Source organism: Phocoena sinus, chromosome 19 (assembly GCF_008692025.1).
Source record: "Phocoena sinus isolate mPhoSin1 chromosome 19, mPhoSin1.pri, whole genome shotgun sequence".
Classification (NCBI taxonomy): domain Eukaryota; kingdom Metazoa; phylum Chordata; class Mammalia; order Artiodactyla; family Phocoenidae; genus Phocoena; species Phocoena sinus.
Genome location: NC_045781.1, coordinates 30,071,676 through 30,084,851, shown reverse-complemented (window position 1 = coordinate 30,084,851; position 13,176 = coordinate 30,071,676). Strand labels below are relative to the sequence as shown.

Genomic DNA, 13,176 nt, shown 5'->3' with positions numbered 1-13,176 from the left:
AACAGTGAGAGGCCCGCATACCGCACAAAAAAAAAAAAAAAAAAAAAGATGAAGTCTACTTACCTTTAAAAGACATGAACCTGTTAACTACTACATGAGGTTAAAACTATGGAATCAAAAATAATAATTTCAATTTTTTCCTGTAATAAAATTAATTTAAAATAAAGTTAATAATTATAAAATCTTTAGCCAAAATTTTTCATTTTGGAATTCAGTAAGTGTAAATAAGCCCCTTAGCAAACTATTCATAATTATAAACTATTATGGAGTATGGAGTTGATTATTTTTAATAGTCCCAAAATGAAAATCAAACTCACAGTTTCAATATTTGAAGAATGATCACATATATTATGTTATAGCTATATACTATGTTATACTCTGAAGGAGTATTAGGTACACTTTTAAAAATTTACATTTCCAGGTAATTTTAATGATACTGGAAAATGTAATATTGCAAGTGAAAAAGCAGTATATAAATACCATCTACATTGTTTATGATATGTATACGTGATATGTATGTTGGATATATGTCAAGAACTTTGTGAGGGCCTTCGCCTATATCAACTCACAGCATGGCATCAATGGAATACTCTGGTATAACAATTTACCAAAATGGAAAAGTCCATTCAAGGGAACAGAAAAGAAAAAAGAATTATAAGTATGTATGCTTTCCTAGGGGATGGTTTCTTACTAGTGTCTTTTAATCCTCTTTAGTGATTCCTTTATAAGAATTCCACAAGGACCTTTGTGGTTGAGAGCCCACTTGTTCCAATACAGTCAATGGTGTATCAATTAACTGCCATCAACTAACCACCTTGCATCTGTAACAGTCTGAAAGGGAGAGCTCCTGAGTCTGGGAGTCAGATATCTGTACTGCTGTACCTCATGCAGACAGCAGACCATGTGTCTTCTAAAAGGGGCTCTTTTAAATATCCATTAGAGGTAGCACTACTAGCGATCACACTCAGCCTTCCAACACTCTAAAAGCATTGGCAAAGGAGAATTAAATATGCATAATGCAAGCAACTTGTTCTATAAGCATTCAGTATGTCGTTATCCTTCAATAGAACTGTTCTGATGGAAATTTTTATGGTCTTTATAGGTTTTAGGATCTAGTATTTCTCATTTCAAAGAGTAACCTCGCTTTTTCAAACTATTATATAAAACCACAGTGCATTTAACTGATTTAGTTAAATTTAATTTCTTACTTTAAATTCTAAGAGGAGAAAAAACTCTTTGAAGGAAATCTTTGTTTAGATGGCATAAAAGTAGAGGCCTCGTTGGTAGTAGTACTGACAGTCATGACTTCTATTATTACATACACCCTACCAGTCAAAAGTCAACTTCTTTAGGAATAATAACTATTGCTGCTTTGGCTAAAATTTGAGTCTTTCATTAGAGTAAAATTATGTCTGACATTTCATAAGGCTTAAATGCAAACAAAAATGATTAATCACATTCATAAATATGCAAACTTACATTCAAACCATGATATTAAAAAGGTATATTACATTTGAGACAAAATGGCAAAACCAGAATTTTTAATTGCCAAGAATTTTATGTAGCAAGTGTGTCAGTAACATAATAAAATAGGAATATTACATTGGCAGAAGTGGAATTAAAGAACATAAAATATTACTTTAAAACAGGAAAACAATGGGATCACTTTCAAGAGCCTCACAGAAAGCTTGTGATTTAAAATGCTACCTTTTCATGATTAATGGGATTAATATGTGGGTTTTCTGTGATAAAAATCATGGTACCTGAGTAATAACATACATTCAATTGCATATGACAACCAATATTATAAAGATGTACTTTCCTAATTACTTAAGAAATTGTTTTCAGCTTATTCAATGCTCTGTCTAAATAACTTAAGATATGTAAAAAGCAAACAATCATACTGTTTCATCCTTCATACTTAAGGATGAAACTTTTTAGTAAGCATGCGTGACATATAATAAAATGGCACTTGAGGGAAATTATTGCTTAACCTAAAGGAAAAAAATATCACCGTTAAATTCCTGCCTGGGGGTTAAATTGTGGTCTTGCATTAATAAAGTAGGTTTTTGGATTCCTTAGCTTTTGGTGATAATTTGGAACCTTTCGTATTTTCCCTGTAGATATTTCAGGCAAGCTCTAAAATTTGAGAGGACACAATAAAATAAAACTCCCACTTAGATGATAAAATATATTAATTCTAATAATATATAAATAAAGTAAATCTGATTCATTTACTGGGCAAGGGCTACATTCTAAACTACCCAACTCAAATTAAACTAAACTCTGTGGCAAACAATTTTTCTCGTTAGGCAATTAATGTTACCTTCGATAAGGCAATTCCCACATAGCCTTTGGCCATAGCTGTTGTCTTTAAAACAAAGTTCTAAATCTGTAGATCATGCAAAAGGTTATGATCTCCTTAGCAGGTGGTTAAGGAAAGCTACAATAGGGATGCATGGTCAAGAGAATATGAGTTTTTAAGAAGTCTCATCTAATTAGCGGAGCTCTCCCTTCCAATCCCCCCATGTTTAGTGATCCAAGAAACTGAAATGCAAATGGAAAAAATGAATCTGTGAAGTTAAAGGTATAAAATTCTGCAACGTTCCTCAGACTCTTAATTCTTATTTCTAGAATGGGAGGGGATTAAAGCTAACCTTATTTCTTAGAGGAAAGTAAATGAAAAATTATTTATACTCTTAAAACTTTTTGCAGAGTTGATTAATGCTCATCAATAAATAAGGGAGACCATTTCATTCATTTGGATATGCAAATTAACCTGGAAAATCCATAAAAACATCTTTATCGCCAATAAGCCCATCAGTATAGCAAAATATAATGTAAAAGAAAATGAATATTACTTGATAAACACATGTGAATAGAAGCATTTCAATAAGAAAATCTATCATTTTTTTATAAAAAAGCTTTCTATTTTAAACATCATTACTCAATCACAAATAAAATACTATCAGTAAATGCCTTTGAAATTTCAAGTAAAAGCCACCGCATTTTCCTTATTAGGAATGTTTGCTTTCAGTCGTCCTTTTTGTCTGAGGTACTCTCTTCATGACTTTCAGGGCTGACTTTATTACTTACGACTGAGGGAGTTGCTTGGACTTCTTTTGGTAATGAAAACACATGGCACGTCTGGAGGTCTAAGTAGGTTGTAAATATCTTAGCATATTCTGGATGCTTTAGGGCAAAACTTTTAAATTCCTCTAAAAGAGGAGAAAAAACAAAATCCAATAAATTGAGGTGAATCTTCTTTTGGCATGATGCAGATTAACATATGATCTTAATAATACAATGATCGTAAAAGTCTATTACTCAACCCCTATAAATTATACAACCACTTTGGGAGATAGTTTTTTCCATTATCTAGTCAAGTTGAAGATATGCATACTTTATTCCAGGGTATATAAGCGAGAGAATTTGTGCACATTGTGCTCTGGGAGACATGTATGAGAATGTTCATAGCAACATTATTCATAATAGGTAAAAAATGGAAACAATTCACATGTTTGTCAACAGTTGAAATGGCTAAGTAAATCATGGCATATTTGTGGAACAAAGTGCTACACAGCAATGAAGATGAATGAATAGCTGTGTTGTAACAATGTGGATGAATCTTAAAACCATAATGTTGAATGAAAAAAGCCAGATGCAAAGGAACACATATTGTATGAGACCATTATGTAAAGTTCAAAAACTTAGGCAAAACTAAAATATATTTAAAGATGTGTACTTTTGTGGTGAAATGCTAAAACAAAGCAGGCAAAGATTCCTTTTTAAGTCAGGTCAGCAGTTCCCTCCTTTAAGACAGAGGAAGGGGTTCTATTTGGGAATAGGCACATGGAGGCTTCTAGAGTTATTGAAAAGCTCTATTCCTTGATCTGAGTGGTAGTTACCCAAGGGTTCATTTTTAAAATTTTGTTGTGCTCTATGTTTATGTAATTTTATTATTTTTTTGTAATAGAAAATGTTAACAAAATTTATTACCCAGGACTCTCTATCACTGGCTTTTAAAACTATTTTAACCTTTAACTCTGGTAAAGAAATAAACCATCTTGAAAAGCTGAGCCCTGACTTATGATCAGTAAGGGCAAGTAGAGTGTACAATATTCACTAATCATATCACTAGACCCCTGAGTAGTAGGCCTCCTTTTATCTCAGGTGTTTGAGATTTAGGAAGTGAGGTAGAGTATAGAAGGCTTACAAAATTAACCATCAGAATTTGAACCCCAAACCTCCGGTAACCTGGAGTTTCTGAAATATGATGCTACCCTCAAGTTCGACATTTCTCTCTCCTCTTCTGTTTGGACGGAGAAAACTTTATTGAGCTTATATAGCAAAATGAGCCTGGTCTTTGAATCAGCTTGCTATTTGACTCTATAATAAAAGGTTTTTAACCCAATATCCTATTTCTATCCATTCACTAAAAAAAAATCCTCCGATAACCAAATGTCTACTTCATGGCACATTAGACTATCTAGCAACTCTCGAAGATAAAAACAGGTCTTAGTGATGAGGAAGTCACCAGATAGAGCCCAGATCATTCTTTGCAATTACAACATTATTTTGTATTGACAGAGCACTTTATATTTCCAAATCAGGCAAGCTATTAATTGTTCTTTCTTAACATCCAAAATAAAGATTATCTGAATAAGTCTATTTCAATGACAGAGATACAGAGGACATAAGTGACTTCCAAGATACGTGGGCAGGAGTGTTGATCTACTGAAATCATGAGCTTTAATTTTAAGACTTGTGCTCTGGTCAAAAGATCAAGGCTCTCTGTCCTCTTTGGGGATGCTAGTGGCATTAAAGAGTAACTCATTTCTAGAAGTGCTGAGAGCTGGCAATAAGTAGAATTTGGGCATTAATTTGGCTAAAGGAAAACCAAGAATGAAAACAATTTAAACTATCACATTTAAATAATGTAAATGGATACATTCATGATACATTTCTATACCTATTCTTTCATAAAATCATACTTAAATACCTCAAACATTCCTGCAAAAAAAAAGAGGGCTTGCATAATATTGGGGAAAGGGAGATATTCTGTGTATTCTAAAAAGAAAAAGGTTGAACTCCAAAAAACAGAGTAGATTTCCCTAAAAACATATTAAAACTGACAGGTAAAATATGACTACCTACAAATAATTCTTAGTATTAGTTTCCATTGAAATAGCTATTCCAAATAGTTTTTCAAAATTTGTAGTTTGGAGTAATACAGAGTATTAACTATGCAATGAAAATGGTCAGAGAATTAGTACACATGGGGTTTATGACTCTTAAGTTTTTTTTTTTTTTTTGCGGTATGCGGGCCTCTCACTGTTGTGGCCTCTCCCATTGCGGAGCACAGGCTCCGGACGCGCAGGCTCAGAGGCCATGGCTCATGGGCCCAGCCGCTCCGCAGCATGTGGGATCTTCCCAGACCGGGGCACGAACCCGTGACCCCTGCATCAGCAGGCGGACTCTCAACCACTGTACCACCAGGGAAGCCCACACTCTTAAGTTTTATATCAGTATCTACTTGCCATTTTATCCTTTTTTTTTTTTAAATGAACTTAATAGATAAGTGCACTTAATTACCTAAAATAGAATAAGGACAGCCAAAATGACAGTAATTAAAAACAGAAGAGTAGGGCTTCCTTGGTGGCACAGTGGTTGAGAGTCTGCCTGCCGATGAGGGGGACACGGGTTCGTGCCCTGGTCTGGGAGGATCCCATATGGGGCCCGTGAGCCATGGCTGCTGAGCCTGTGCATCCGGAGCCTGTGCTCCGCAACGGGAGAGGCCACAACAGTGAGAGGCCCACGTACCTCAAAAAACAAAACAAAACAAAACAAAAAACAGAAGAGTAAGAGAAGTCTATGAGCTAATTCCCCCATCCCACGAAAGTTATCAGGTTGAAACTCTCTGAACACCAGAAGGAAAAAGGCATTCAAGAGGAATCCCCCTCTGGCCCATGACAGAAGACTGGGGAAGATAAGCCACGCTGATATCTACGACCATATCAAAGCTAAGGCAGAGGCCTCTCCACTGAGGTGTGTTTCCCAAGGACACTGTGAAACTGATGAACCATCCCTTCAGCGCTTAGGGGACTTGTCTTCATGTGTGGACTCGAGCCATCAGGAGAAAGGCTGGTCACTGGTGGACGGACCTGCCATTTGGCCACAAGGTCTTCCTCCATGATAGTCCCTACCTCACAGGGGTGCCATCAACATGATGTGAGATAATGAACGTGAAAGCTCATCTAAGCCACTAACAGGAAACATTAATAGATGGTTTAGCTACTGTTATTACTGTGGGTCCCTCAGTCCATATCCCTCTACTGTGGCTACAACTCTGACATTCTCTAGTAGATGATCTTAGGTAAGTCACCTAAATTCTTTGCATCTCAGTAACATAAGAATAATGAAGAGTACTGATTGAATAGGCTTGCTATAAAGAATAAATGAATTAATATATATAAAATGTGTGAAGAGTGCTTAGCATACGGTAAGTCCTCAATAATTAGCTTCTACCATTACACCACTACTACTATTATTACTATCATCATCATTGTTACTATTACTTCTATTGTTAACATATTAGTGGGGGGAAACAACACTCTTGTATGAGGGTCAGTCATAGTCTGGATGTACACTGTATACTGTACAGTACACCGAATCAGGAGCCAAACTGCCTACTCACCATATGAAACAGAATCCCCCTGGGCTATTTCCTTGAAGAGACCAGAAACATCAAGGTCAGGCACTCCAAGGGAAGCCTGCAGAATGGTGGCGAACTCTTCTTCTGTTATGAAGCCATCCTCGTCAACATCAAAGAGCTGAAGGAAAAAGAAAATAAAGCCTAAGAATGAGCTCCTCCAGAGCAATGGTGGTATGTAATAATCTTAAAAAATAAACTGTTTAGTAATTCAGACATTCATTGTGTGGGGGGCTAGGGATATATGTCCATAAGTATGGTATCTGCTGACTTCACAATACTTATAGTTTAGTGGTAGAAAGAGATAGGATTTAAAATAGGGGCTACAGGGACTTCCCTGGTGGTCCAGTGGTAAAGAATCTGCCTTATAATTCAGGGGTGCAGGTGAGGGAACTGGGATTCCACATGCCGCGGGGCAACTAGGCCCGCACGCCACAACTACTGAGCTCTCATGCCTTAACTAGAGAGACCCCATGCCACAAACTACAGAACCCATGCTCCCTGGAGGCTGTGTGCCACAACTAGAGAGAAGCCCGTGCGCTGCAACAAAAGATCTTGTGTGCCGCAGCCAAAAATAAATAAAATAATAAATAAATCTTTAAAGAAAAATACGGGCTACGACCATAGTAAGTACAAAAGCACATGGAAAAAATAGGGGCTATAACCATAGTAAGTACAAAAGCACATGGGAGTCCTGTGTAAACAAGATGAATCCTACCCGGAGAGGTCAGGGAAGGCTTTATGACATTTGAGTTGGGTCTTAAAACATGAAGAGATATTCCCAGAACATACAAGTACTGGCAGGCAATTGCCTGGGGCTCAAGTCAGGAGAGAGAAAGACAAGCAAGGATCAGATCATGATGGCCATATAAGGCCTCATCTACCCCTGCAGGATTATGATGGGAAGGGCTGTGGGGTGATTGCCTGTGAACTGAGGGAGCTCTGAGGCAAAGTGTGGAGGATGGAGAGAGGGCAGAAAGTTGAAAAGACTAGAGGCATGAAAAACAATTAAGAGTCTGGGGTGGAGAAGCAGGAAGGGCAGGAAGAGACAGAATTTATAAGGAAGCGAAGACAGGACTTACATATCAGTTAGAGGTCTGTAGTGATGGAAAAGAAGGAGCTAAAGACGGCTGAGGGATTCTAGCTTGGGCAAATGGGTGAAGGAGGGTTATGTTACCAAGAGTGGGAAAACAGGTTCCCAATGAGATCAAGGGTTAGAACTGGAGAGCTTAAATTTGAGTCAGAAGTGCCAGGAGGAAGTTAAGATTGAGCACATCAGCTCAGGAGAGTGATGAGGCTTCAGATATGAATTCAGGTAAAGATTGAAACTACAAGTGTGTTTGAGCTTCTCTGTGGAAAGTGCAGAAAGTAAGGCAGAGCCCTGGGAACAGCAAGAGTTGAGGTGTGTGCAGGGAAGAGGAACCGGCCAGAAAGACTCAGAAGCAGCAGCCAGAGAGATGGAGAAGCAGAAAGAAAGAGCATGCATCTTGGAAGCTAGGGAAGGTTTTCAGGAAAGAGGAAGAAACTCTGAGTGTGGTAATGGCCAACAGAGTAAAATGGCATAGGAAGGCCAAGCAAGAAGCAAGAAGGTTTGCTGGATTTGGCAATTAGGAGATCCTGGCGACAGATGGTAACGGAATCAAGCAATGAATAGAGAGGTGAGGCGTGGAGGCAATAGGCATGGCTCTTTTAAGAAATTATGGAATAAAGCACAGGAGATAAATGGGGTAATAACCACCTACAAAAGGAGGCTGCCTTCAGGAAGGGAGAGACAATATGTTTATAGGCAGAGGGGAAAGGGTGGGATAGTCTGAAAGTCAAGCAGCAATGCAGGGGTAACTGATAGATAATTAATATGCCATATTCATAATCCTCTCCAGGGTATTAACAGTTTTTCATGATATCAACACTGACTCTTTGCAGGCACTGATCCAACATGTTCAAATCACTTTACACACTCATTGAACCCTAATAATAGTCTTATGTAAGGGGGGGGTGTTGTTATTAGCCCTATCTCACAGATGAGAAAGCTGAGCAACAGGGAAGCCAGGTAACTTTCCCAAGGTCACACAGCTTGTAAATGGTCAAGCTGTCGCCCAAATGCAGGCAGATATCTACAGTTCCTGCTGTTAAGGTATCCACTTCTGACCAAATACACGATCAAAAACAGGCATTGGATAAGGTGTGATAATCATGAAAAGAACAATAAGCAAATACTGAATAGTGTTTTAATTGTCCACCAGGGTGGGAGGAGAACATAATTCGAAGATGTGATTTGCTGCTCCCAGATAAGAAGGCGGGGGGGGGGGGGGGGGGGGGGACGCCTAGTCCATTTTCTACTACTCAGCCCCTAAATGGATGATAAGATAGCTGGAAAGCGCAAAGTGAATTAGCTAGCATTTGTTTTCACAACAGTAGCCCCGGGGCTCTTTATGGGCCTTGGACTTCAGGCGTTAACTGCCAGGATTCAGTCACAACCTCCCCCCACCTTCTCACAAACTCTAATTTTTCTGTAAAAGTCTTCCATTCCTAAAGAATTCTCACCAACTTATCAAATCAACTAAATTTGGTCCTTTGATGGCTCTTCCGTCTGTATAAGTTTCCTTCACACGTCTATTCTGGGGACTTTTACTTCCTCTCCATTTGTCCTTTGTCACAACTACCCCACGAAAACCCCTCCATTTCTCTCAATTCCTCATCGCTCCCAATAGCCTCCCTACCCCAGAGTTCCCAGATCTAAGGTAAATCTCGTGCTCTGGGCTCTGGTAGAAGGTTTAACACCTCGTTTTCCTTGGAGAATGGGGGAGCGATACCTCCCCAGTGCACGGAATGCTGTGGGACTCTGCATCAAGACATCCTGTCCTTCCTAGCAAGCACATGGTCCAAGACCATTTGGACTCTGCCTGGAATTTGAATGATGAACAGCGTTCGAGTTTGCTCACTCTAACGTCAGTGCCCAAGGGAGATGTAGAGCAGCTCCTGCAGCTGGGACCTCTGGAGCTGCCTGCTTTGGAGTATTCCCTGGAGCCTGCTTGCTGTCCTCACAACTGATTCCTCCACCAGAGTCTATGCCGGCTGCTTACAACTGAAGAATGCTGACTAATATTCTACCTCTAAAGGTCACCGTGATGATGAAATATGATCAAAGATGGGAAGTTAACTGTGAAATGTTACCCAAATAAAAGGATGTGAATGCATTCTGTATATATACAAAATGATACTACTAAATGAAAATAGAAGCATGCCAAAGTAATTTTCAAAAACATCATACAGGGACTTCCCTGGTGGCACAGTGGTTAAAGAATCTGCCTGCCAATGCAGGGGACACGGGTTCGATCCCTGGTCCGGGAAGATCCCACATGCCATGGAGCAACTAAGCCCGTGCATCACAACTACTGAGCCTGCGAGCCCACATGCCTAGAGCCTGTGCTCCACAACAAGAGAAGCCACTGCAGTGAGAAGCCCGTGCACCGCAACAAAGAGTAGCCCCTGCTCGACGCTACTAGAGAAAGCCTGCACACAGCAACGAAGACCCAACACAGCCAAAAAATAAATAAATAAATAAATAAAATAAAATAGGCATTTAGGCACTTAAACAAAACAAAACGAAAAAACCAGAACATCATACACCCCTGAGAAGGATAAAAAAATAACCAAAGTAAAACATGACACTTGCTTTACTGAAGAAAAGAGCTAATTATAGTTTTAGGTCCTTCTTTCCTCTCCCTGTCCCCCCTCAAAACCAAGGTCTAGGCTAGAGAAAAATCTCAGGACTTCTTTAAAGACAATAATTACTATGATTAAGGGCCAAATTTTCTATCAGGTCTTTCATTGGTAAACCCAAAGTGACCACTTGCCCAGCTGACCTTATAATCACACAGACAATCTCAGAACAGAAACAGAAATGTCTGGGTTGGAATAAGTTAGCTATGTGTATAATTTTAGGTTTTATGATGAATAAGTCTGTAAAAGTTTTCAGCTTGGAAAGAGTTCTGGCCCTTGCCTTGAGACCATCTGCTAAGCATCAACCTCTTAGGTTCTTTATAGGCCTAGCAGTTAACTCAGTTGAAACCAATCTGAAATAAAAAGTCAACCTGGGGACTCCTCTGTCAAGGATAGAACACATGGAAATTCGTGAGGCTAACCCAGGTGGCCTCTAAGACATGAGAAAGGACTCTGGGAGGAAGAGAGTCTTTCTAGACGATAGACGGGACAACACTTGTTGAGGACACAGTGGGATATTCTTCTTAGAGAAAATCAGGAAGAAATAAGAGTAGGAAAGAGGCATGGGGAAGGTCCTCAGCTGTTATGGTGGATGAAGCAGAGACTCAAAGACCTGTACGATAAGATTCCACATACACAGCTTGGTAAGTGAGATCAAGTTTTTGTTTTACTTGAGAGCAGATCATGTAAGATTAGAATATGGAAGGGAACATCCCATTCAAATACTAATTAGATAAAGCACGTTTCATCTCCAAAGAACCAAAACACACTTTGGGAATGTACCCTTCTCTCTCCTTTTTGCATATATAAGTGATAAAATGGAATCTGAGTTCTCATAATTCAAACTTCCATTAAGTTCTGCTAGGGATGGGGGACATGGATTTTATTCATCTGCCCCTCAACCCCCCATACTGCTGTGACAATATATGTGATATACAGGAAAACATATAGGGTGGAAACTTGAGACATTTATGATGGTATTCACTTGACACCACCACAACAAAGTAAACTCCATCGGGAAAAGATCACCTAAAATATCTCTGACATACAGAGTGAGAAAATAAGGATGGATCAGAACTTTCTGCCTGGTGAATTGGGATGACTATAGACAGGTGGTGTTTATTTATAAACCTCACTTTGGGGCTCCAAAATGGGGAGGCTGAAAAGAAATAATTTTTAAACTAATTTATGAAATCAACTGCTCTTCAATTTTAATGCTGTTAACTAGGCTGCTTCCAAAGACTTTCTTTTTGCTTAAATGGATGCTTGTCTTTTCTTTATTCTCAGTAGCGATTGTCTTAATCACATTGCCCTCGTGTACATGTCACAGCAGATCTATAAACACTCGTAATAGATGCACTGATTTTCAGATAATACACTTAGAGTCAACACTTGTTTACGAGACAGACCAAGATGATTTCAGTGGGGCTGACAGTACCTTAAATGCCACCTGGATGATCTCCTCTGTGTTGGCAGGGTTGCACAGGACAGCCAGGCCAATTACATACTCTCGGAAGTCGATACTGCCATCGTGGTTCTGTGAAAGGATGGGAGAAATCAGTTAGCAGGGCCATTGGTTGAATGACTATTAATCACAGCCCACAAGGTGAAACTCAGACATGCCACGCAGCTCAGACTCGTCATGCACTGAGCCAATTTGGAAAAATGTTTGCACTGAGATAGAACAGTAGTGAGTGGCCCACCTATTCCCAACTCAGAAGGAAGAAAAATATATTCCTGTTGAGTGATCAGTATAAACATTTTATCACTGAGGCTCATTTAGACTGGCTTTATGGCACTCATTGTGGGTTCTTGAGCTCAGCCTTGATGGGAGCCTCTCTGGGAAGCAGGATGGGGGATTTCATCCTAGGTGGGACTGAAGCCTTCATTCCACCATCGATGGTGGGCCTGCCATGATGGCCAACACCAGTGGGTCACTAAGAGACTCTCTCCATGTAGGAGATAGAAGGGAAAGGAAAGGGGCAAATTGAGGCAATAATCACAGCTACATTCTTTCTCCTTTCTGTACTTACTCTGCAATAAAGCAGGAGAAAGTAAGCAAACTCGAGCAACTTCAAGGGCCCCTTAGTGATATCGGGCCCTGGAAGATCCTGCACTTTTAAGCCTTGGAAACTAAACCTAATTCGTATGATGTTTATATCTATACACTGCAGCAGGTATTTCTTGATGGTTTTATAAAAGAAGGGGTTGATAATTCTAATCCATGCTGACCGAATACAGAGTTTTTCCTACACATGAACTACTCACCTAGATGGGAACACTGAGAAGATGAAATGGGGAGAAAGGAGAGAAAGCTTAAGGAAGAGAGGAAGAAAGGGAGAGAGAGGCAAGGCAGAGAAGGAGGGAGGATGGAAGGAAGAGATAGAAGACAGAGAACAAGAAGGAAAAGGGAAGAGGAGAAAGGAAAAGTGAGATGGAGAGTGGAAGAGAAAGATGGAGGGGGAAAGAGAGGAGGAGGAGGGAGAAAGGAAGAGGACAATAAGCTCAATGATTATAATCCCAGGTGTGGAATCATTTTGGCAGCAAGATCTTCATGTTGCCAGATGAACTATGAACTAGTAACAACAAAGCTAAGTGTGATACTTGATAGGTTAGCAGATGTTTGGCACTGATAAGAGCGTAAGTATCTACATTTCAACCATCAAGAGTTCCTGTAGGGCAGGGATTGCCTTCCTCTGTGCAGTGTATTCCCATTGCCTAGCACACACAGGTAGGTACTA

The 13,176-nt window shown here is 39.5% G+C and overlaps 1 protein-coding gene across 2 annotated transcripts in view; it reads right to left on the bottom strand.

The window, feature by feature from the left end:
- Nucleotides 1-203: 203 nt before the first annotated feature.
- The window catches only part of LPCAT2 (lysophosphatidylcholine acyltransferase 2), a 66,702-nt gene continuing 53,729 nt past the window's right edge, over nucleotides 204-13,176 (bottom strand). Inside the window, exons 13-15 of one of the 2 annotated variants that reach the window (XM_032611819.1) lie at nucleotides 11,874-11,972; nucleotides 6,698-6,833; nucleotides 204-3,218 (exon numbers count right to left, since the gene is read on the bottom strand). In XM_032611819.1, coding sequence (XP_032467710.1) covers nucleotides 3,034-3,218; nucleotides 6,698-6,833; nucleotides 11,874-11,972 — 420 coding nt within the window. In that variant the 3' untranslated portion in view covers nucleotides 204-3,033. The remainder of the gene's footprint in view (nucleotides 3,219-6,697; nucleotides 6,834-11,873; nucleotides 11,973-13,176) is intronic. The other variant, XM_032611820.1, reaches the window with a different exon arrangement.